This window comes from Protopterus annectens, chromosome 8.part0 (assembly GCF_019279795.1).
Source record: "Protopterus annectens isolate FY-2018-M chromosome 8.part0, PAN1.0, whole genome shotgun sequence".
In the NCBI taxonomy this organism is placed as follows: domain Eukaryota; kingdom Metazoa; phylum Chordata; order Ceratodontiformes; family Protopteridae; genus Protopterus; species Protopterus annectens.
Window position 1 is genome coordinate 818,757,613 of NC_056741.1, and position 26,028 is coordinate 818,783,640.

General features: G+C 40.2%; 1 protein-coding gene across 1 annotated transcript in view; it reads right to left on the reverse strand.

The window, feature by feature from the left end:
* Positions 1–9,055, reverse strand: part of WAS (WASP actin nucleation promoting factor) — a 749,592-nt gene extending 740,537 nt beyond the window's left edge. Inside the window, exon 1 of the mRNA XM_044080287.1 lies at positions 8,835–9,055. Coding sequence (XP_043936222.1) covers positions 8,835–8,942 — 108 coding nt within the window. The 5' untranslated portion in view covers positions 8,943–9,055. The remainder of the gene's footprint in view (positions 1–8,834) is intronic.
* Between the last annotated feature and the right edge of the window lie 16,973 nt (positions 9,056–26,028).

Here is a 26,028-nt window from a genome sequence, read left to right on the forward strand (position 1 = left end):
CCAAGAAATGCATTATAGTGCCTTATGAGAAAAATGCCACCTGGGCTAATTAATCCATCAATAAGACAAGTAAGAGTTGATCCACTAGTCAGGGATCTGGGAACATATGTAGATAGTAATCTGACCTTGGACCAACATGTGGCCAAGATAGGAAGAAAATCATTCTATGCCACCCAACATATAAGAAACAGCATGGCATCCAGGTCCAAATACGTCATAGTGCAACTTTATTTGGTCCTTATCAAACCCATCATTGAGTATAATGCCCCTTTGGCATGTGCCTGACCAGACATATGCGACAGTTGGAATGTCCACAGCGGTTCCTTACCAGGAGAATCTAGGGTATAAATGCATTGTCCCATATAGATCGCCTTAAAGCCCTGTCTCTGTACTCTGTCTATTACAGGTTACTGAGAGGCAATATATGCCTGGCATACAAGGCATTCTCAGATCCAGCTCTGATGCACCTTTTGTAACAAACAGCATCAGAACCACTAGATCCAAGGATTTAAAATTTGCTTCTGACATAAATAAGACATGTTGGTAAGACAGATGTGTGTCTTAAGAGGATTCCATGCTCTGGAAAAGGCTCCCCATCCATATGAAACAGAATCCATCCTTAGTGTTGTTTAAGCATAACCTTGACCAATGGATGGGAAATCACAAATTCACCCTGGGTCTGGCCCTCATGTCACTAATAGACAAAAGCAGACAGTAACTATGCCCAAACTAACATACCCCTATAACCTTTAGAAATGCCCTAACATATCCTCTCCTAATAAACACCCATGATACATAGGGACACAATTGGGTTGAGTTGCATGGCTAGGCTTATAAAGTATATACTTATGAACACATGAGATTGAGATTATGTTCCTCTGCACTTTCTCTTCGAGCAACCGAAGCTCGAGGAATTTCAACTTAATCACCTGTAGAGGAGCTAGTTTTGGTTGTGACAAAATACCTTACACCATTCTTACAGGACAGCAGCAGCAGCGGTATATATTAGACGTTTCACGCATGCTAATCAGCTTCATCTTAATGAAGATCAAAGAGAACAGATTACAGTAGTTTCTGTAGAGATTTGTCCCTGATTGAGCTCTGCATTCTATTTAAACTGTTTTTGTGTTGATTAACTGTTTTGCACTTTTAAAAAGTTAGTTGTTGCTTAATTTTACCTGTAGGCTAACACACTCAAGTGCGCTAGCCGCTTAAAAGCATTTATAGCATTTACTGTCTGTTTTTCCTCTGTTTTCTGCAAAAAAAAAAAAAAAAAAAAAATCTTGTTTTCCTGCCTTACTGAACTAGAATAGTCCAGTCTTCAGAGTTTGCTGATCTCTGGGCTTTGTCTTGGTTCCTGTGCTATTCCATATCCTTATTTGGATAAAAGGAAGCGTCTTTGTTCACCAGTGGGAGTGAGGAGCACTGAGCAGCCTATTTGTCCCTAGAGGAGTGGTTCCAGCCAGAAACTTGTAGTCTATTGGCCATTTGGGGTCAATTCCTAGCTCTTTTCAGCCCCCTGTAATAAAGCCCGCTTTAGAGTGCTTTTTCGCTTGTATTCAACGCAGCACCGCTCCTCGTGGTGTCCTGCAGAGTTCTACAAGCAGCAGAGAGCAAAAGAGTGACTTTTTCCTGATTTAAGTATTTTTTCTGGCTTTTTGATTATTTACTGCTTAGCAACTGCATTTTCGCCTGTTTATACAGCTCTGCATTCTATTTAAACTGTTTTTGTGTTGATTAACTGTTTTGCACTTTTAAAAAGTTATTTGTTGCTTAATTTTACCTGTAGGCTAACACACTCAAGCGCGCTAGCCGTTTAAAAGCATTTATAGCATTTACTGTCTGTTTTTCCTCTGTTTTCTGCAAAAAAAAAAAATCTTGTTTTCCCGCCTTACTGAACTAGAATAGTCCAGTCTTCAGAGTTTGCTGATCTCTGGGCTTTGTCTTGGTTCCTGTGCTATTCCATATCCTTATTTGGATAAAAGGAAGTGTCTTTGTTCACCAGTGGGAGTGGGGAGCACTGAGCGGCCTATTTGTCCCTAGAGGAGTGGTTCCAGCCAGAAACCTGTAGTCTATTGGCCATTTTGGGTCAATTCCTAGCTCTTTTCAGCCCCCTGTAATAAAGCCCGCTTTAGCGCGCTTTTTTGCTTGTATTCAACTCAGCACAGCTCCTCGTGGTGTCCTCCAGAGTTCTACAAGCAGAGAGCAAAAGAGTGACTTTTTCCTGATTTAAGTATTTTTTTCTGGCTTTTTGATTATTTACTGCTTAGCGACTGCATTTTCGCCTGTTTATACAGCTCTGCATTCTATTTAAACTGTTTTTGTGTTGATCAACTGTTTTGCACTTTTAAAAAAGTTATTTGTTGCTTAATTTTACCTGTAGGCTAACACACTCAAGTGCGCTAGCCGTTTAAAAGCATTTATAGCATTTACTGTCTGTTTTTCCTCTGTTTTCTGCAAAAAAAAAAAAATCTTGTTTTCCCACCTTACTGAACTAGAATAGTCCAGTCTTCAGAGTTTGCTGATCTCTGGGCTTTGGCTTGGTTCCTGTGCTATTCCATATCCTTATTTGGATTAAGGGAAGCTTCTTTGTTCATCAGTGGGAGTGGGGAGCACTGAGCAGCCTATTTGTCCCTAGAGCAGTGGTTCCAGCCAGAAACTTGTAGTCTATTGGCCATTTTGGGTCAATTCGTAGCTCTTTTCAACCCCCTGCTATAAAGCCCGCTTTAGCGCGCTTTTGCGTGATTTAGCGCGGAGTTGCCCATAGAGCACCATCGGGCAGCGCCGGTTAAACAAGGTTAAACTATTTCTGGCTCCGTAAAGTCTGCTCTTCAATTTTTCCCTTAGAACTTCTCTACTTGCAATCTAAACAGTCTATTCTCTATCTCAAAAGCTCAGCACTTGCTCCTAAAGCATTTTATATAGGTAAAGTACTTGTATACTAAACAAAGTACTACATTAGCCTAGAATCCCCTTGAGTACCCATTGCCTATAGGTCCCTTCTGACTCAGTTACACAGCAAACTTTTTCACTTTTTCTAGCATGTCGAAGGGTCAGTTGCTAGCGTCCTCTCCTGTTCAGCTGGTGAATCTGGGCATCTTGAGGCAATGTTACAATTGCCTCATGTACACAGACAACCCACTCCTTCTCCCACAAAACACAAATACATGTGAGAGATGCAACTATATAGCCAAACTGGAGGCTGAGCTCTCTCAACTCAGGACTGGCAAAACCAGACAGGAGGAGAAGGAAACCACGCACACCACAAACCCAGTTTCACATAGAACTATCACAACTGCAAAACAAACACATAAACACATAAAGACATACTCGGAGACACTGATCAAAAATCTACCAAAACTACAGAGGCCTCCAAAGCAGACACCCAAGCAACTGCCACCTCAAGACATAAGACATGCAACACATAGTTCTCAAAGTCAGTGTGCTAAACAGTCACAGCCCTTAAGGCCAAACACAATGCCAGACACACTTGTTATAGGTGACTCCATAGTCAGACACACTGACGTCCCACTCACCAGACTGAACAAGGAAAAGATCACAGTAAGCTGCCTGTCAGGCGCTAGAATCCACCACATAACACAAGCACTCAGGTCACTCCACAGCAAGTACAAGTATGATTCAGTCATTGTCCATGCCGGTGTGAACGACCTGAGACGTACCTCCCTGGACTACATGAAAAGAGACATAGAGGAGCTCTCAGATTATGTAGCCCAGGCCGGTATGACCCTGACCCTGAGCAGTATCCTACCCTCACCAAGAATGATGCCACAATACAGAGACAAAATGATCAGCTTTAATAATTGGCTTAATTACTGGTGTCATTCTAAGGGGATCCAATGTCTGTCTGCCTGGGATGACATGCTTGACAAGCCACGCTGCTTCGCAAGGGACGGCTTGCACCTGTCACCCTGGGCTTCCGGATATTGGCAAAGGCTCTTGCCACCCCCATAGTGCCTTTTTTAGGCAAGGCTCAAATGATAAACCTACCACCCTAGAAAACAAAAATGGAGAAAAACTAAGGGTAATACTGCTCAATGCCAGAAGTCTAAACCTCAAGATGCACGCCCTCGAAGCCCTCCTCAGTATGGAGAACATTGATGTCTGTGCTGTGACTGAAACCTGGTTCAAGGCTCCTGAGAGCACCCCAGCACTATCAGGTTATATCTCATATCATGCGTTCCGGCCCCAAAATCCGGACCGAACCACAAAAGGAGGGGGAGTATCCATATTCATAAAGGATACCCACACCTCCTGGTTAGTGGCAACGCACAAAGCATCGGAGACTATCCAGGTGCAATTAACCATAGGTAAAACTGCCCTACAGTTTGTAACATGCTACAGACCACCTTCTCAAACTCAGGAAACCCACACAGCCTTCCTGAAGACACTGGTGAGTATGAATGTCTCTCCAAACACCATCATACTGGGTGACTTCATCTACCCAAACATAGACTGGGAACATTACTCAAGCCCCAACACCCTAGCCCAAAGGTTCCTGGAGTTCATAAACTCAAATGCTATGGAACAACTAGTCACCATTCCCACAAGAGGAGAAAATATACTAGACCTGATCATCACAAACATGGGGACAAAATGCTCCACACCGGAAGTATATCCCTCATTGGTGAGATCAGACCATAAATTAATCTCACTGGAGATCCACATCCCGCCCCACCCCAGCAAAAAGACCACAGTGAAGAAGTTCTCAAAAGCAAACTTCACACTTCTTAAGACTGGAGTGGTATCCATCAATGGCCCCGAGCCAGTGGAAACCACAACCCACGCTGCTGAAACCCTTACAAATGCCTTCTACGAGCACCTCCAGGAATGTATGGATCAAGCAATCCCTAATAAAATCAAGACCCTTTCCACCAAAGGCAGGCGCCCGGTCTGGTGGACCCCAGCCATAAACAAACTCTACAACAAGAGGAGAAAGCTACTACATGACAGAGCAAAATCCCTAAAAGGGAAGACATCTCTGATCAATACTAGCAAAAAACTACGATCACTCATAAAATCATCCAAGGCCAACTTTGAGAGAAAAATCGCTAATGACACAAAAGACAGTCATAAGGCCTTCTTTAGCTATGTTAGAAACCTGGGTGGAAACTTCCAGATATGCTCAGAATTAGTCCAAAATGATAAAAAAATCACTGAACCCACAGACATTGCCAACATACTGGCAGACAGGTTCAGTGCAAATTTCTCCCCCCCCCCCCCAAAAGGAGAAATATCTATCCCACCAGAGTCTAGCCTCCCAAACATCTCAGATGCCCAGGTGAGAGCTGCTCTCTCTAAAGCAAAAAACACAGCATCAATGGGACCGGACGGTGTCCCCGGCTGTGTGCTACACGAACTCAATGAGGAACTAAACCCACACATAAGGCTGCTGTTTAATCTTAGCCTTACTACAGGATACGTACCCAAAGAATGGCGACGGCAACTGTGGTCCCACTCCACAAAGGCGGTGCTTCTACGGACCCTGGAAATTACCGCCCCATAAGCTTGACGAGCCTTGTCTGCAAAGCTATGGAGAGGATCATAATGGAACTCATAAATAAAGACATTGGGGACCTACAGACACTGGATCCTACCCAATTTGGCTTTGTCAAGGGCAGATCCTGCCTCTTGAACTTGGTCGACTTTTTCGAAACAGTCACTAAGGCCATTGATGAGGGTAAGGCAGTTCACACAGCCTACCTTGACCTAGCAAAAGCGTTCGACACAATACCCCACTCGGGCATCATAGAAAAGCTCACCAGCTTAGATGTAAACCCATATGTCACAAGATGGGTTGCAAACTGGCTCAAGGACAGAACACACAGGGTTAGAGTTGCTGGTGCCATGTCAGACTCTAAGCCAGTCACGAGCGGTGTCCCACAGGGCTCAGTCCTGGGCCCCCTCTTGTTCTGCATTTATTTTCCTGAAGTGCAGGCAAACATAGGGGGATTGTGGCTGACAAAATTTGCAGATGACTGCAAACTGGGCACCATAATTGACACTCCATCAGACACAGACATCCTCCAGAGAGGTCTCATAGAAATGGATAACTGGTGCCAGAGCCATGGCCTTAAGCTAAATGCCAAAAATGTATAGTCATACCCTTTGGGAAAAACAAGGTAACCCCTAATTACCACATAGGTGGTAATCCATTAAACACGGAAGAAGTTATCAGGGACCTGGGGACCCAAGTTGACAGTAACCTCTCTTTTGACACTCACATTGCCAAAGTGGTTAGGAAGGCCTTCTACATTGCCCACCTGATCATGAAGGGATTCACATCCAGATCAGGAGAGGTCATTGTACCCCTGTACTCTTCACTTATCAGACCAATGATTGAGTACAGTGCCTCATTCGGAATGTACCTTACCCGACACCTGCAGCAGTTGGAAAGACCCCAAAAGTTCCTCAACAAAAGGATAAAGGGGCTCAAACATATGTCATACGATGCCCGACTGAAGAAACTCCAGCTCTATTCAGTCGCATACCGTCTGCTCAGAGGTGATCTGTGCCTGACATACAAGGCCATGTCCAACCCGGAATTAATGGACATGCTCCACCTCAAAAAATCCAAATCCACCAGAGCCACGAGAGCAAGAGACTTAAACCTCAACACGGATATAAATAGGACATGCTGGAGGGACAGATTCATCACCCAGAGACTCCCTACACTATGGAACAGAATCCCAGTCCATGTGAGGCAGAGCCCCTCACTGACTCTGTTCAAGAGAAATCTTGACGAGTGGATGGGAGATCGTAGGTTTACCCCGCGAATCATCTCTGTATCACTGCTGGACAGAGGCACAGCAAACTAATGGGTATAGTATTCTCATCCTTAGGGGTGGTGAAAGCCACACACACTCTGGCTAGGCTTATAAATGCCCTAGGGCAGATAGCCTAGTATGAACCTATGAACCTATTATGTCGAGAGCTATGCAAGGCAGCATTGTTTTATTTTGGAATCCAGTGAACCCTTTTTCCAGCAAGGTTTCCTATCAATGAAGGAAGGAAAGAAAAAGAGAAATGAAGGAAGAAAAGAGCACAACAACTTCATAAAAAAGATGTTAGCCAGTACTCTTTTTTTAAGAAGAGGAAGGGCAAACTCACTTAGTGACACAAGTGGAGAAGTCCAATCTAATATGCTGGTGATCTAGGTTCAAAATACACTCAGGTGACCTCTGAGTCAGACAGGGAAGGAAATAGATGGTTAAAAACTTGTGTATACTTTCTGTAGGTCGGACATTTGGGGTTCACCCTGTGGGTCAACCATGGTAATATTTCTCCTCCTAAATGGTCGACAAAATGCGGAATGCATGCATGCAACCTCCGCAATATTCTTGGATGTTAGTCACAATGAAAATGGGAAGATGGATAAACCATAACCAAGAAACTCCTTCTGCCTCAGAATGTGATGGGCTGTTGCCTGTCAATGAAATGAACAGCTAGCATGGGTGATAGGTATTACCAGTTCCTTTAGTTTGCAAGGGTCAGAAGTGACAAAGAAGGAAGGGCTCTGTAAAACTTCTTGTTCTGACATTATGATCTGAAATGTTGATGGAACAAAGGCTCAGTCTTAAGAATCATATACTTTTGATACTTCTTTCTTTGAAATCATCCACATAACTTTTTTTTTACCAGTAATAGGCCAAAAGAGTGATTTATCAAAATTAATGGTTGAAACTTGTCTAATCTTTTTTCTTTGTGGTTTGTGGGTAAACATATCAAGTTAGAGGCAGTTGGACATACATTTGCTGTCTTGTGATCTCAGCTTTTCAATATTCCTACAGAATGTATAGAAGACATACACTTTTCCACTTCACAAGCCTTAAGAACATGTTCATAGCTTTCATTACAAAATTAAAGCTTACAAAGTTTCATATAGAGCAAACACAGGCATCATGACCGTAACACTTACCTGTGAATACATTAAATTACACAGACCAGGATATACTTCCCTTACAAAACCTATGTTTCAGTATGAAAGTCAAGTCTAGACAAGTATTTATGACCTCAAAGCTCCTAAAATCTTTATATCTAAAAAAAAAAAGCTTTATATCTAAAATCAGACCGTTTTTCCCTTCTGAGTCGTAAAAAAGCAAAATAAATGCATATACATCTGTGTGTGTCGGGGGGGGAGGGTTATACCTCTGCCTCAGTGTTCACAAGTGCTGCCATGTCTGCCGTGTTTTGCTAATTTACTGGATATTGAAAAAGTACTGCTGCACAGAAAATATAGTGAACAGCAGTTAACAGTATTAACACTGGAAAGTAAATTAGAAAATATTTTTAAAATTATATTTGTAACAATTTTGTTCCTTAAACCACTAATCAGCAATATAGGTTACAGGGGCAAGAGCACTATTTGTTGTTAAGTGAGCTGTATCATTTTTCACTTCATAAAGTACATATATTTACACACACACACACACACACACACACACACACACACACACACACACACAATCTGCATTATGTGCAGCACAGGCAAGTAAACATTTACAATCTTACTGTAGCGTAAATGTATACACCCATATGAGTTAACTTGCACAATTTAAAGCCCTCCAAACTCCAAATGGAGCTTTTTATCATAATTTAGCTAAAAGTAGCACAGCTTAAATGTATTAACCCATATGAGTCACCTGCACACTTTAAGCATTAAAGCCTTCCTCCAAACTCCAGATAGAGCTTTTTTACCATAGTTTAGCTAAACATAGCCAACTAAGTAGCCCCCCTTTCCTCATGGTTTGTAACATCCTATCTAGTGAACGGCCTTGGATGTTCTTTAGAAAAATCAAGTCTGATTCTTAACTCACCACACATTTTCGGCCAAGCACATCAAAGATTTTCTCATTCTCTTCATTGGACAGGAGAGATGACTGGACATTGTCTTGCTGGTTCCTAGGCTTGGAGCCTCGACTCATTCTTCCAGGAGATGAATGCTCAAAAACCTAGACATATACACATATGCACACACACTGGGCGTATGTGTAATAATAATGCCTTGCTGAAAGTCAGAGGATGTTCTGAAGGGCCACTTCCGCATCTCATAGTCTGAGCATCTCAGCAGTGCTCTGTTGCAGGAAGCTAGGCAAAGCCACAGCACTTGGTGACATAAGCCACTTTTTTCTTTCGTCGTAAGTACAATGTGACTAGAACTTCAGCAAGGGAAGTACACCAAAACTGTGAACTACAACATTTATATGAGCCATATTTGTCATCTAAAAATTCTATAAAGCTTGTATACAACTTTGCACAAATTGAGAGAATGTATAAAATAAATGAATTTAATCTTAGTGAAACATGAGGTCAGCATCAGAAAGCAAACTACTGTTCCCAAACAGAAAATGCTGTTAAAATGTACTTCCTCCTTTACCTCAAAAGATGAAAGGCTGTCCATTTTTTTAAATCTTTGTGGTTTGCAAAGAGGAAGTTTTGAAGGTATAACTCAGAAGATGACAAAAAGGGTAGTGAGATCAACTTGAAGCTTTTTTTTCTATGCAAATGACAGTTTAATATTAATTATGTAAAATTCTGCAGCTATACAGCATTATCTGTATCAGAATTCTCATTTCCAGCAAGTGGTAGCATTTTGTCTCATTACTGATACATAGGTTTCACATCCGCGGTGGTGCAGCGGTAGCATTGTTGCCTCACAGCAAGAGGTTCTCCTGTTCGATTCTCGGCTGGAGTGTGGGGAGTGCCTTCTGTGTGGAGTCTGCACGTCCTCCCTGCGGTTGGGTGGGCATTCAAAAGACATGCGTAATGGGTGTGCCTTCGTTGAAGGTTGAACGTCGAGCTGGCACCGCGGCGTTAGTGAAAATCTACTGCCAATCATTAGCAGACCGGACTTCCGCTTTGGCGACCCCTAACAGGGAAAAGCTGAAAGACAACAACAACAACAACTGATACATAGATTTCATCACCAGTCTCACGCATGAAGTCTGTTTCACTATGAAGCAGGCAACAAGGCATGTTGCATATGAAGTGCAGTGTCTGGACATGTTATATAAATTTCTGCCATCACAACCCACTATGCTCCCACAGTAGGAGCCAGACAGTTTCAGGATAGTTTTAACCTTCTCTGTACTGAATTTATACAGAGTTCTCCTTACTGCTTGGTACTAGTAAATGCAACATTGCACATTTCTGCTTTATTAAGTACAATGCTTTCTGCTAATGGATGCGGTCAGATTCACTGTTTTTTAACTATCCCTCCTTTAACTTCATGTGCAGTGGCCTTAATGTTAGAAGTGGGTATGTGCAATAGGTTTTACCTCTTCCTATACTCATTTCATACATAGTGTCCCTCTACCATATCACTTTATTCCCTTTCAGACTTCTAGATAGAATTGTGCACTGTAGTAGAAACATAGAATGCAATGCTATGATTTTCATTAACCTCACATGGTCTCTCTCCACATACTTTGCTGCACTATCCACTTATACAGCTTATGTCCAGCAGTTTATGGTAGGTCATTGGATCATGCTACACCAGCTTTTACTAATTTTGCACAAAGTACACACAGCTATACTAGTGGGGATATTCTGCACGGTTACCTTTCATACACCAATTTCATGCACAATGCCTCTGTCATGCCACAAAAGAATGTGAACCCATTATAACCCCATTTACCGGCCTCACACAAACTGCCCAGTGTAAGGGGTATGCATATTTTGCAAGTTATAACCTCCCTTTACCAACCTTGAGCATAATGTCACCTATGCAGGAGGTAGCCTGCTCTGTGGTATAAGATGTAACAAGTACAGCATTCCGTAATTGTCTCTCTCTCTCTGCATTGAACTCAGACATGCTGACCAGTGTGGGGAAGATGGGCAGGTGTAGTAGGGTGCTCTCTCAAAAAACAAATCACGTATAGTACCTCAGCTGTCAGAGGTTATCATGTGCAGCATTTTATGTTGCATGAATCACATACCTAGCTGATACTGCTGTAGTATGTAGGCACATGCAGCCCTTTAAACCCCTATCTTCATTAGTCTTGTGGCATAATATACTTTCTTCCACACTGCAATCTCTTACACAGTAACTGGCTTTAGAAGATAAGCATGTGTTGCACATTTTAAACACACTGGATTATCCTCACACTCTGTCTCTCCCCCTCTCTCTCTGTCTCTGTTACACACACACACACACACACACACACACACACACACACACACACACACACACACACACACACACACACACTGCCTCCTCCTATATTAGGTGAGTAGCTGAAGCAGACTGTAATCTATCTACATTTTTCTCATATGTGGTAGCTCCTGCTGTTTGATGGGGGAACAGTAAGCACATTCTAAACTTAATGTGCTGGTCATACACTGGGGTGAATGGATCACATTGAACTTATCTTAACTAATCTCAGACAAAGTACCCACAGATATAGGAGAGGGGAGGGGGGATTCTGTATACTTGCCTATTCCTTCACTGATCTCATTCAAAGTATGAAATACAGCACATTATAAACCCACCCGTACTAATCTCCTTTATAGTGAACTTACTGTACCAGGTGGGTATTTGTTCCCTGCTGTAGGAAGTAGGCAGGTGGTAAGCACACATACACACACACACAATAAATCTTCCAATATTGTCTATGAACAAAATGCCATCATCGTAAGACAAACTGGTGGAGCACACAAACCTGCCAGCGCAATTCCCATATCTACTGCTTCCAGCTTTAGCAGATGAACAAATATTTATGTTAGGAAGAATGGGAGAAATGGATAGGAGTATGGGAATTAGGTAGACTGTCTCTATATTAGTCCTGGCTGATTCAGTAAGGGAAGGTTTAGTCCTATACATTTAGTTATTACATGTTAGGGATGGAGGTCAGATTTCATGTTTTAATTTATCATCACACCCAGGAGTTTGGTATGACTAGCCACATATGTCTAGTGTTGTTACCTGATGTTATTGTGAAGAGATTTGTTTGAATGGACAGTTATTTAGGGGTGAATAATAACAGCCTGGATGTTTTTTTTTTTTTTTTGGTTCAGGAGGAGATGAGAGTCATCCAGCCATAATTCAGCAGAGGAGAAGGATTGTTGGGTGAGCTCTGGATTATGGGTAGGGTCTTTTCTGCACAGATGAATGTTGAGTCATCAGCATACACTATAATGGTGGTATGCTTGGCAGTTATATGGAGGCCATTGTTAAACAAGATGAACAGTAGGGGCCTGGAATAAATCTCTGGGGAAGGAAAGAGGAGAAGTCATTTTTGCTCCTAGTAGATAAATAGCTGTAAAACCTGTGTAGTGTAGACTCAGACATCTCTAGGGAAGACAGTTTGGATAGGAGATTTCCATGGTGGAGTTTGTTGATGGCTTTAGATAAGTCTAGAAATAGCATAGAGGTAAAATAGGCAGAATTTCTGTGGAAATTGATTGTATTATCAAAACTTAGTGGGTGTGCTGTGATTGGATCTAAAGCCATGCAATGTGCTTGTGAGAATAGGTTATGACTTTTCTAATAAAACTATGAAGATGAGTGTGAATAGGGGAGGTAGAATTGCAATTTGTCTATAGTTTCTGATGTCAGCAGATTTATCCCTTAGTGTAAAATTATTATGAAAGATTTCTTCCAGAGAGTGGAGACATAATTTTCTTGGACTTGGCGATTAACTAGAAAAGAAACAGAATAAGGTAAAGTGTTGGCAGCTTTTTTGATATGTTCATTAAGGAGTTGATCTGGTGCCATAGTTGTAGCTTTGAGGGTGAGTAGATACTTTTTGATTATGGAGGTGGACACTGGAGCAAAAGAGAAAATATTACGGAAGTTAATAGTGTCTGATGAAACTTGTTGGGAGTTAACTGAGTATGATGCAACTGTTAGATTTATCAGATCTAGATGGATTGGGTTGGAATGTTTTGCCAGGGTGTGGAAGTTTATTTATGGATGATCAGAAAGCTTTGAGAGTGGAGTTTTGTGAGCTTTGAGTCACTGTAGTAAGTTTGCATATCATACTTTATACTTTGCTTTGTAAAGTTCCTTAGATGTCTATATAATTGAAGGGATGCTTGAGTTTTGTGTTAGAGCAGTGCTTTTCAGTCCTTATTGCTCAAGGTCACAAGTTGCTTTTTTCCCTAGTTATCCAAGAAGTTGGATTTGTTTTCAGTATTTTAAAACAGGGAGGGGGGCTATTCATTTAGGATGTTGAGTTTTGAGTACCCTCTAGCTGATTTGTTTTAGAAGCAGTAATGAAGGATTCTTTGTTGATGTTACAAAGGTTTCTGACTGGATTACACTGATGTAGTTTATGTATTTGATTTTGATGTTGAATGACATAAGACAGAAAGTGATCAGTCTGGATGCTGAATAGGTGCCAGAGGATGCTATTTTATCTGGTGAGGATGTAAGCATCCAATCAAGGGTGGACTGCCCGGATTGCCTGGATTTTGTGATGTCTAGTAGGTATATGTATCAGTTGAACGAACCAATACAGCTGTATTATGTTGTATTGTGTTGGTAGAATTGGTGGAGTTTATTATTTGCCAATCAATGTTGGCATCCCCTATTATGGTAGTTTCTTGCTGTATATTGGCAAAGTTCTAGAAGAAGATATCTGCAAGGATAAGGCCATTTTTGCTAGGAAGTATGCATACATGTATTATGGTTGAGGTTCTGCAGATGTTAACATTAAGCAGAGAAATAAGGAGTTCAACATGATCAAATTTTGGTACGTTGTTGTGGTATGGAGAGAGATCGAAAGCATTTTTATTTAGTATGGCGACATCACCTGCTTTCTTATTTTATTTATTTTTTCCTATCTAAAGTATATTAAAGCCAGGGGTATGGATTTTGTCATCTTTGATATTCTGTTGTAGCCAGGTTTCTGTGACTACAAAGAGGTCAGTGTAATGGGATATACAAGCATGAACTTCTGTTACTTTACTGCAGATGCTACTAATATTAGCATGAATGAGTTGTAGTTCTATGATGTTGGAGAGGTTTACACCAGAGCTGATTGAAGGTTAGTTGCAGTAATTACAGAAGGGCAAGATTGTTGCTCTGCTCCAGGGTTTGGATGTATGTCTTCCACTGATCCGGAAAGACATATGTGATAAAACATAGGGATGGGGGTATTTCATTTTAGTTTATTTTTACAAGCAGTTAGTTTGCTGTTGGGTTATAGTTGGTATACTTATATTTGAGAAATTCTATATATGAAGTTTGGTGTGGGCTGTAAGAGATGTTAGATCAGTATTTGATGGAGTTATAGTTCAGGTGTTGTATTACTAGGACCAGTAAGTTGATGAAAAAGAAGTAGACGCAAATGCTGAGGAATAGGTGCAGGACTGAGTCAAAAAATGTTATGGCCTTAAAAGACTGATTAGTTATATCACTAGAAAATGTGTTCATATTGAAAAGGATGTCTTCAGATATAGTTAGTGTGGGAACAATTCAACAACTATTGCTTTGTACCACAGTTTGTTTTGTTAACAGATTATAAACTACAGTTTTCATCAGCTCCAGGTCCAAATCACCCCTCCACAGAGATAATCTCTAAGGATAATGCCGCAAAAACTCAGTGTGATTTATATGAAAGGCACAGGCTTCATGAAATAAGGCAGAAAAGTATGACAGACTAGCTGAAGATTTAATTGCTGACTGTAATATTCTGGGAACATTATTGAAACGAACCAAAAACTCAACTCGAAAAACAAATTTCCAGGTTCCAATCCAATAACCACTATGAAACAGATAAGTTTAGTGCTTTCATTCACTCATTTATTACGTGAACTTCTTCAGAAAAACAATTACTCATACCCATACTTCCTTTTATATCAATTAATTTAAAATCACAGGAAATGACATCAAGTGGATTACCAAACAATTAAACAATTATTTTAAACACATAAATATTTACACTTATAAATGCTAATGAACATTTATATATATATATATATATATATATATATATATATATATATATATATATATATATATATACTTGTTTATACATAAAATAAATACACACATATATATATATATATATATATATATATATATATATATAATTACTATTCTAAAATGATCTATTTAATAAAAAAAATTTTAAATTTATTGGCTCATTGAGTCCTGGTAGATTATCTGCCCCTAAAAATAACTGCCAAAGTGTTTATTTACATTCCAAAATGTTATTTAAATCCCCTCCGAACAAAACCTCATCTACCTTTTCCACTACAGAAAACTCAAATGTTTTGAAATATGGACACGTAAAAGCATGTTTTGCCAAAGAATTAATTTTTTCTTTGTTTTTTATGGCCAAATTGTGTTCATATATCCTACACTTTAGTGCTCTTTTAGTTTTCCCTATATAATAATGGTTACATGATAAACAACAAGCAATATAAACTACAAATTCAGTATTACAATTATAATAATCTTTGGCCTATAAAGTATAGTTCAAATGTTTCAAGGTGACAAAAGAACTGTTACTAATGTACCTACACTGTTTACAGTTTTTACAAGCGTAGGTACCCTTCTTAGTACTAACTGATCACGTACTAGTAATAGCTCCTCTGTTGTCAAATTCTAACATAGACTTCATGTTCAATACTTTCTTGTAAGCAAATTTTGGTTTGTTACCTATTTTAGCAACTAATTCTCTATTACCTAATAAAACCTTCCAGTTGTTTTCTATAATTTCTTTGACAAACCACATCTCGTTCACTATGGGTATAGGAAAAGCAATGTTGTAATTACTAGAATTGGAAGTTGAGACTTCTAATACAGGACTTACACAAATGTCTTTAGACAAGAGAATCGGTTTTGCCACACCTTGCCTGTTACCTCTTTTTCTATCTTTTTTAATCATTCAATACTGTAACCTCTAAAAAGAAATAATGATCTCAAAAATAAAGTTTCTTTGGCAAATGTGTCATCATCTGTAGTAAGTCTACGTAATCGTATGATCTGACCTTTGACAACTCCCTTTTTCATATGTGGTGGGTGTAAGCTATCTTTATGTAAATACTGATTAGCAAACACTTCCTTCCTATGGACTTTACTAATTAATGTATTTTTCTCTCTATCTATACTTAGATGTACATCTAAGTATGTGATACATTCCCCAAATCCACTAACTTTAAATTCTAAAAAGTTTGTGGTACTATTTAAATCTTTAACCATGTCCAGAAACTCATCATATGTACCTGTCCACAAAAATAATAAATCATAAATAAATCTATAATAAGTCTGCACTTTAGAGTAACTAGAATGTTTAGTAAGAAATTTCAACTCCCAGTTAGCCATTACAAGATTTGCAAAAGCTGGAGCTACCCTTGCCCCCATAGCTACACCTGAAATTTGTTTATATAAATGTTTGTTGAATTTAAAAAAAATGTTGTCTAGAACTAGCTCCATTAAACTACAAATAGTATTTACTTTTGTACTAGCAATGTCTGTGTTTTTAGTCAGATAATCCCTAAGATATTCAATTCCCTCCTTCTTGATTTATGTATAGGGACCTAACATCTAAAGTACCAAATCTAGTAGGCTACAGTTTTCATCAGCCCCAGGTCCAAATCACCCCTCCACAGAGATAATCTCTGAGGATAATGCCGCAAAAACTCAATGCGATTTATATGAAAGGCACAGGCTTTATGAAATAAGGCAGAAAAGTATGACAGACTAGCTGAACATTTAATTGCTGACTGTAATATTCTGGGAACATTAATTCTAGCTGGCACTGAGCAGTTAGCAGAAAAAGACATGGTATTATAGAAGGGGAAGAAACTATGCAGAATGGGTGCATGGAAAAAATAAAAGATGATCCACAGGGTGATATTTTGAAAAAAAAACTTGAAAAGTGTCAGGAAGAATTAACTGTGCTGGAGAATTGTAAGTACTTGTTAAAACTTATCAGACCACTCATTTCAACTTCACATCAAAGATGGATAGTCTCTGCTCATGAAGCACATCTTGGCATGGTCAAGACAAAGGCTTTTGTAACAGAAGATATGGTTTCCTGGGTGGGATCCTGTGATGGATACTGTTCTCTGAAACTACATACTGTGTCAGTCAAATACTGGCAAGATTGACAGTTCACCCCTGCTAAAGCTGCTGAAACATTATGTAAGGAAGTCAGCATTTATTTTTATGGTCTCATAAACACTGAGTACTTATTGGTTAATACAAATGAGTATTCCTGGTTCTGTTTGGTAGACCCAGTCTGACAGCACAGATAATTAAAAAACTGTCCTGTTAATGAGCTGCTTCCTGTGTCAGAGGTAAAGGGCTTGAATATTTCCACCTTCATTTGCCTACTGTGTGACTGAGCAAGTCGGTTAACCAGAGAGTACATTGGGAAAATTGGTAATTTGGGCTAGGCTCCTTAATGGTCTCCTGAACTGCATGCCTGATAACTACCTATGGCTCTATCTATGAATCTAAACCTATACCTGCCAGTGCTGTATAAAATATTTTCCTTGTTTGAACTACTAGTAGAAAGGAAGTCAGAGAGTGGGTAACCATTCTCCAGTGCCTGGTTTAAACATAATTTTTTTTTTTAATAATGAGATAGAACATAAGGAAGTTTGCTCCTCCTACGACTTAAAGAAAATGACTTGATAGAAAAGGTTTGTGGCCAAAATCAGCAAAGCCGTCTTAGCTTGCCAGAATGAAAAGAATTCTCTGGAAGCAAGTAGTGTTCAAAATACTGGGAGGCTGCATGAGATCCATTTACGTTAGCACAGGAAGGACTCTAACAAACTTCATGTTCATTTACCGGTCCCACAACAACAATATCACTCATGCTTCAGAAACTGTTGAAAAAGCTACAAACTCTAGGAAAAAAAAATCTAAGATGAAGGCTTAGGAAACTAAAGTTAGAAACCCTGGCAAAAACCCAACCAAGTTGCAGTCTTAAGGAGTCATCACAAGAAGACTGAGAAGAAATACACTATAAGAAAGGACCGTCTGCTCTGATTAAACAACATCACAGAAATGAACAGGCCTCCTTGTACAATATAGATCATTATGCAGTATATGATATAACATTGTCTATGATTAGTGATTCAAATGGGAGACACACCCTAACCAGATATTGCTTCTTTTTAAAGTCTTTTGAAAAGAGTGATGATTTTGAGGATATTGTTATTCGGTCATTGTGGCACTAGCAATAATACCTTTTGCTTTACCAGGAAATGTATATATCCTTGCTAGGGCACCTATACAGTTAAGGCAGTCAGACAAAACTCTATAGAGACTTGCTTACTTTAGTAACTATATATGTTAATATGTCTCTCAGTATTATTTTTTTTCTTAGTTTTCACCATTCTTGGAACAATACTGGACTGCTAATGACATTTAATTTCAGCAGACTGAAACATTAGGTGACATGATTTTATTTAACAAACTGAAAGGAACTGTTAACAGCCATTAAAAAGTCTTGAGTTTCACATTGTCTACTGATGCATATACAGTTTACTGATAGTTTTGTTTTAAAAAAGTTTGGTAATATACTTTTGAGAACTACGAACAAAAATACATTTTCACAAAGAAACTCAAAGTCAACAGGTTGCCATTTGGATGCCCTAATGACTAGAGTAGCATCAAGAAAAATGACGTTTTACTGACCTCTCCTACAAAGTAGGTCAGATAATTATATGTACTTAAAATGCTGATTAATTTGGTAACAATCACTTGAATATGTGTGTGTGTGTCTTAGTACAAGAACAATGTAGTAAGCCAAGGTGTGTGTGTGTGTGTGTGTGTGTGTGTGTGTGTGTGTGTGTGTGTGTGTGTGTGTGTGTGAGAGAGAGAGAGCCTGTTAGCCTGTATCTGGGGTGTGAAGTGGAGTCCAGAAAGTCATTCTGCTTTTGTACAGTACAGTATATGCATTTTGGCAAGAGAGCTACCGAATATTTTAAAAACCATTAATGACCCATTTGTGAGTTTCCTTTAAATATTGCAGAGAGCTACAATACTATCAAAGCAACCACTATGGCCCTAAGTCATCTGTCCAGGTCTATATTACTTCATTGAAGATGCACATGATCAAACAGCATTTCATCGGAAATGCTGGTCATCAACCCCCCCACATGGGGGGCTGTGCCCTCCCCCACCCCCGCTAATTATATATACCACCCCCAAGATCACAACATATTCCATTCTTTGCAAATGAAATATTGCACTCCCCTTTGTTGAAGCCAAAAACATAATGTATGCCACTGTTTAATAAGGTGCATGTATAGGAAAATTGCTTACTTATATATATATATATATATATATGTGTGTGTGTGTGTGTGTGTGTGTGTGTGTGTGTTAGCCTGTATGTAACAGCTTTCAGCACTTTCAGGTGTTGGAAAGGTGAGGAAACATCATTAAGTTTTAATCCTGTTGTTGGGTAGGGGGTTGACTTTGTCCAAAAACAGAACTCTCATGCATCTTAGCATTTGGTGTGCTTAGCAATAGCCCAATTTAATGCATTTCCTGGTGTAGAGGATTATAATTATGTCAGTGATCATAATCATATTGCTACAAGTTAAAGCAATTATGTCAAAGAAATCAATGACTCTTGATATCCATTTCAAGTTCATATAGCAAAGGTATGTGATATGAATGATGACCCTTTAATCCTTTATACATGGAGAGCATAACTCAACTTCTTACCTCAAAAATTCTGGACAAAGTCAAAAATAATATGTATGGGGTGGACTAAGACCTAAAATGAAAGATGATTTGCAAATATTACTCTGATTTACTTAGAAAGTTAACAGAACAACATATTTTGCATCAACACTCATTTTTTGAAGAATAAGTACATCACTCTTATGTTTGGCTGGCATTAGTTACTGACTACAATCCCTAGTGATTTTGTAGAAAATCGAAATCGAAAATTTTACTGGGGACAAGGCAATCATATGAGGCAAAATCAAGGACAGCTGAGAAGTATGATGATGGGGGGGTGGTAGCAGCCCAGTATGACAGCTATTACTCTTTACTTTAAAATACTGGTAGGGTGAAGTGTCTGGCCATACCTCTCAACTTCTTTGCTGAGGAATTCTGGACAAGGTCAAAACAATAGGAGAAAAGGCCCAAAACCATGGACAAATTTTAAATATTGGTATAATTCTGTTGTTAGACATCAGTAACACAAATACTAATTTCATGAACTGTAATCACAGGAATGGAGTCCACTCCCATTGTGGTATTAAAAACCTAAAAAGCTTGCAGAAACTAAACTTGGTAAAATCTGTGGAATCTGTAACTATCAGTCATTCCCTGTACTTCATTTTCTTTGTACAACTTTTACTATTTGTTTACATTTGTGCCTGTGTTTTATTAGTCACATATCTGTTCTGTTTCTATTGATATTTGCTGTTTGTTGCCTTTTTGTAGTTACAACATCTGTTTTATTATGCTTCTACTGATATTTATTTTCTGCTGCTTTTCCCTGTTACAATGTGATTGCACCCCAAGCTGAGCTTGGAATTTGTCAGTCTGTGATTAGTGGTCTGCTACCCAGGTAATCAAAATGTAAATAAAATAAATAAATGTATATAAATTAATTTAAAAAGTTAATGGAAGGATGTGCATGATTTTTAACATTAGAAAGTATGAAACTGAAGTGACTGACATTACTGACAGACTGCAATCCTCAATGATTTACGAACATATTTTGAGAAACTGCAAAAATATGAAGCAAAATCAGTAACAGTTATTTGGTACCTGTATAACAGCTTTTAAAATTGTAAGTATTTAGCAGTACACCTCCTGAGCCGTTTATGAGGCAGGGCAGCAGGAGATAAGTTACAACAAGCTTTAAGCGAGTTAGCTGGTTTTAGTGCGGTCTTGTAGTGATCATCATTTATGTGGTACCATTAAGTTCACTTTCTTTTATAACAGGCTATTTTTTTATGTATGTACCTAGCTTGGCAACTGTTTATATTGGGACACACCAGGATACACGGTAGCAAGCACTGACCTCTGGTGTGATGTGGGCCAGCCTTATGATCTCGGACCTCTTATTTTCAAGAAATAAATAAATTATTCTGTTACTCAAAGTTTTCTTATGAAGATAAAAAAACTGTGTAATGTCCAAGACTGCAAGATACTTAAAACTGTGCAGACCTGGTGGCTGCATTTCCCATGATGGATGTGTATGGCCGTCTTTCACTGACAGTAAGTCAGTAATGCCCATTAGAATTTGAATGATTTTATATTTTAACCTTTCTAATGTTCAAAAAAGTACAGAATTAGAATAACAACGAAAAAAAGTCTCAAACACTTATCTGGCAGCACCATTAGGATGTCAGCCAAGTCAGCATTGCCCACACCTGCGCAACTTAGGATGGTGTGTCCTAAAGTAAACAATCACCCTTGACTCTAACAAAGTAATTTCTACTATCATTTCAGGATGCTCCCTGTATTTCAGGCATAACTAGAGACTTGACTTGAGGTAACAGGAAAAAAATATATTTCCCCTTTCTGAACTGGTAACTGCTTCACTCTCGATCTATATTAAAGTAAGCAGTTTTACCATATACCTGAGAGTTTTATGAAAACAAGTGCCACTGTCAAGAAACCCACTTTCTTTTCAGTGGCCAATAACTTAAAATTAGTAAATAGCAAGAGGAGGTTCAAGCTACTTTGGAGTGCTCTGCTGTTTTCTTATAGATTTCCAATTAATTTTTCCACGATAATTGTTAAGGCTTCTAAATCAGTTGTTTTACCTCCACTTTTATCATTCTGCCTTTCTGTGACAGGCAAGCTTAACTGTTGTTTAATTCATAGGTAGGTTCATAGGGAGGTACTAGGCTATCTGCCCGAGGACATTTATAAGCCTAGCCAGAGTGTGTCGGCTTTCACCGCCCCATTGATTAATTAACTGATCCTCTGTCAAGCAGAGCCATTGAAGTGATCCCAGGGGTGTATATTTTCTGTTACCCATCCACTCGCCAGGGTTTCTCTTGAAGAGTGTTAGTGAAGGGCTCTGCTTGATGTAATTTGGAATTTTGTTCCAAAGCATGGAGAGTCTCTGTGACAGGAATTTATCCCTCCAGCATGTTCTGTTAATTGTTGTGGTGAGGTTTAGCTCACTAGAGCGCATGGCTCGCAGTGACTTGGATTTCTTTATGTGGAGCATGTCCATCAATTCTGAGTTGGACATGGCTTTGTAAGTTAGGCAGGGATCACCTCTGTGTCAGCGATATGCCACTGAGTACAGCCGGAGTTTTTTTCAGTTGGGCTGCATAGGACATATGTTTGAAGCCAGTAATCCTCTTGGTGAGGTACTTTTGTGGCCTTTCCAGCTGTTGGAAGTGTCTTGTGAGGTACATCCCAAATGAGGCATTGTACTCTATGATGGGTCTAATGAGTGACGAGTAGAGAGGCACTATAACCTCTTTATTTCTAGATGCGAACCCTTTAGTAATTAGATGGGCCACATAGAAGGATTTCCTAACTACTTTGGCAATATGACTGTCAAAGGAGAGATTACTATCTACCTGGGTCCCCAGATCTCTTATTACCTCTTCTGTATTAAGGGGGCTGCCACCTATGTGGTATTAAGGGGGCTGCCACCTATGTGGTAATTCGTGGGTGTTTTGTTTTTCCCAAATGGGATGACTATGCATTTTTTGGCATTTAGCTTGAGGCCATGACTTTGACACCAGGTGTCCATCTCAGTAAGGCCCTTTTGGAGGATGTCCATGTCAGCCGGAGAGTCAATTATGGGTCCCAGTTTGCAGTCATCGGTGAACTTGGTTAGCCATAGTCTTCTTGTGTTTGCCTGTACTTCTGAGAGGTATATGCCGAACAGTAGGGGTCCCAGGACCGAGCCTTGTGGGACACCACTTGTGACTGGTTTAGAGTCGGACCTGGAGCCTGCTATTCTTACTGTGTGAGTTCTGTCTGTAAGCCAGTTGGCAATCCATCTCATGACATAGGGGTTTATGTTCAGGCTGGTGAGTTTTTCTGTAATACCCGAGTGGGGAATGGTGTCAAAAGCCTTGGTGAGGTCAAGGTAGGCTGTGTGAACCACCTTTCCCTCATCTATGGCCTTGGTGACTGTCTCGAAGAAGTCAACCAGGTTTAGTAGGCATGATCTGCCCTTAACAAAGCTGAACTGGGTCGGGGTCAAGTGTTTGGAGTTTCCCAATGTCTTTGTTAATGAGTTCCATGATGATGCGCTCCATAGCCTTGCAGACCAGGCTAGTCAGGCTTATGGGGTGATAGTTACTAGGGTCATTTGTGGCCCCTCCTTTGTAGAGAGGAATAACCATTGCTGTGCACCATTCTATGGGCACGTAGTCTGTGGAGAGGCTGAAGTTGAACAGCGTGTTTAGGTGGGGAGATTGTTTGTTCTGTAGTTCATGCAAGACGCAGCTTGGGACATCATCTGGTCCCATTGATGCTGTGTTTTTGGCTTTTGAAAGGGCTGTTTTCACCTGTGCTTCTCTGATTTCCAGGACACTACACTTTTCCGGTATTGTTGTGGGCCCTTTTGGAGGTGAGAGGGGGTGTAAAGTTTACACTGAATCTATCTGCCAGGATGTTGGCAATATCAGTAGGTTCAGTATATTTTGTGCTATTTTGCACTAGTTCAGTGCATATCTGTGAGTTGCCATTTAGATTCTTAACATAGCTAAAGAAGGCTTTGTGGTTATCTTTTGAATCCTTGGCTATTTTTCTTTTGAAGTTAGCCTTGGATGATTTCATGAGGGACCTTAGTTTTTTAGTGAAACTGATCAGGGATGTCTTTCCTTCTTGGGATTTGCTTTTTTTCTGAACTAGTTTCCTCCTTCTATTGTATAGCCTGTTTATTGCAGGGGTCCACCAAACTGGTTTCCGTCTCTTAGAGGAGTGAGTTTTGGTTTTGCTAGGAATGGCACAGTCCATGCATCCTTGTAGGTGCTCATAGAGTGCATTTGTAAAGGTTTCTGCATCTTGGGCAGCGTTATCCTTTAGTGTGGGGGCTGTGAAACTTACCACCTCTGTCTTCAGTAAGGTGAAGTTTGCTTTAGAAAAGTTTTTTACTGTGGTTTCCTTAGTTGGGGGTGGTGGTGGGGTGTGGACATCCAGAGTGATTAGTTTATGGTCTGATCTAACCAGTGACGGGTTGACCTCCAGTGTGGAACACCTGTTGCCCATGTTGGTGATGACCAGGTCCAATATGTTTTCACCTCTGGTAGGGGAGTTAACCAGCTGATCCAGAACATTTGAGTTGATGAATTCCAAGAAGCGCTGGGCCTGAGAATTTGTACTCAAGTAGTTTTCCCAGTGAATGGTAGGGTAATTGAAATTGCCCAATATCAGGGTGTTCGGTAGGACTTTCATGTTTTTCAGTGTCTCCAGAAAGGTGGAGTGTTGGTCCTGGGTCATGGAGGGTGATCTGTAGCAGGCCACAATTTGCATTGCAGATTTGCCCGATGTTAGTTACACATGGATGATCTCAGAGATATCATGCTGTGCTACTAACCTGGAGGTGTAGGTATCCTTGATGAATATGGATACACCCCCTCCTTTTGTGTTTCGGTCTGTGTCCTGTGGCCGAAACATGTGGTACGAGTTGTAGCCTGGTAGTGCTGGGGTGCTGTCTGGAGCCTTGAACCACATTTCAGTTACTGCACAGATGTTGACGTTCTCCATACTGAGGAGTGCTTCGAGCATGTGCATTTTGAGATTTAAACTCCTGGCGTTGAGTAGCATAACCGTCAGTTTTTAGTTAATTGTGCTGTTTATGGAGGTGGGTTTGAATTTTGAGCCTTGCCTAAAAAGGCACTATGGGGGCAGCAAGAGCCTTGGCCAGTATTCAAAAGCCTAGGGGTGATGGGTGCAAGCCATCTCTTGCAAAGCAATGCGGCTTGTCGAGCATGTCGTCCCAGGCTGACAGACACTGGATCCCCTTTGAATGACACCAGAAGCTTAGCCAATTGTTGAAATTGATAATTTTTTCTTTATACTGAGGTATCATTCTTGGTGAGGGCAGGATGCTACTCAGGGTCAGGGTCATACCAGCCTGGGCTGCATGATCAGACAGCTCTTCCATGTCTCTTTTCATGTAGTCCAGGGAGGTATGTCTCAGGTCATTCACACCAACATGAACAATGACAGAGTCATATTTGTACTTGTTCCGGAGTGACCTGAGTGCTTGTGTTATGTGGCGGATTCTGGCTCACGACAGGCAGCTAACAGTAACCTTCTGCTTGTCCAGCCTAGTGAGTGGGACGTCAGTGTACCTGACTATAGAGTCACCTATTACTAGTGTGTTGGGTATGTTATTTCACCTTAAGGGCTGTGATTGTGCAGCACACTGATTTTGTGTTTGTGACGGGAAGTGCAGGTTGTTTGGGTGTCTGCTTTGGAGGTCTCTGATGCTTTTGCAGGTTTTTATTTAGAGCCTCCGAGTATGATTTTATGTATTTATGTGTATTTTTTGCCAGTGCTGTTTTAGTAGGTCTGTGTGCGGCTGGAGGTGTGGTGCAAGTGCTAACCTTCTCCTCTTGACTATCTGTTCCAGTCTTGGGGGGAGACAGCTTAGCTTCCAGTTTGGCTGTATAATTGCATCTCTCACATATGTTGGTGTTTTGTGGTAGGAGGAGAGGGTTGTCTGTGTACATGAGGCAGTTGTAACATTGCCTCAGGATACCCAGATTCACCAGCTGGACTGGAGAGTGCACCTGAAGTTGCCCTTTGGTCATGCCTAAATAGTAGGGTGAGCTGCTTAGTCGCTTGGTTGGTGAGGGGGTGAATAGTCTTGCCCTGCTGGGCAATCAGTGTCAGGGTATATTAGTGCTGGCTATTAGGTCTGAGCAAGTGCTGGGCTGTAAGATGCTTTTTGAGTGCTTAGGTTGAGAATTAGACTAGTTTCAAGGGAAAAACTGAAGAAGAGACTTAGTGGAGCCAGGAATAATTTAACCGTAGCTAACCGGCACTGCCCGGTGTGCAAAACCATGCAAACACAGTTTTTATAGTAGGGAAATGAAAGAGATAGAAATTAGCCTAAAATGGCCAATAAACTACTAATTTCTGGGCTGGAACCACTC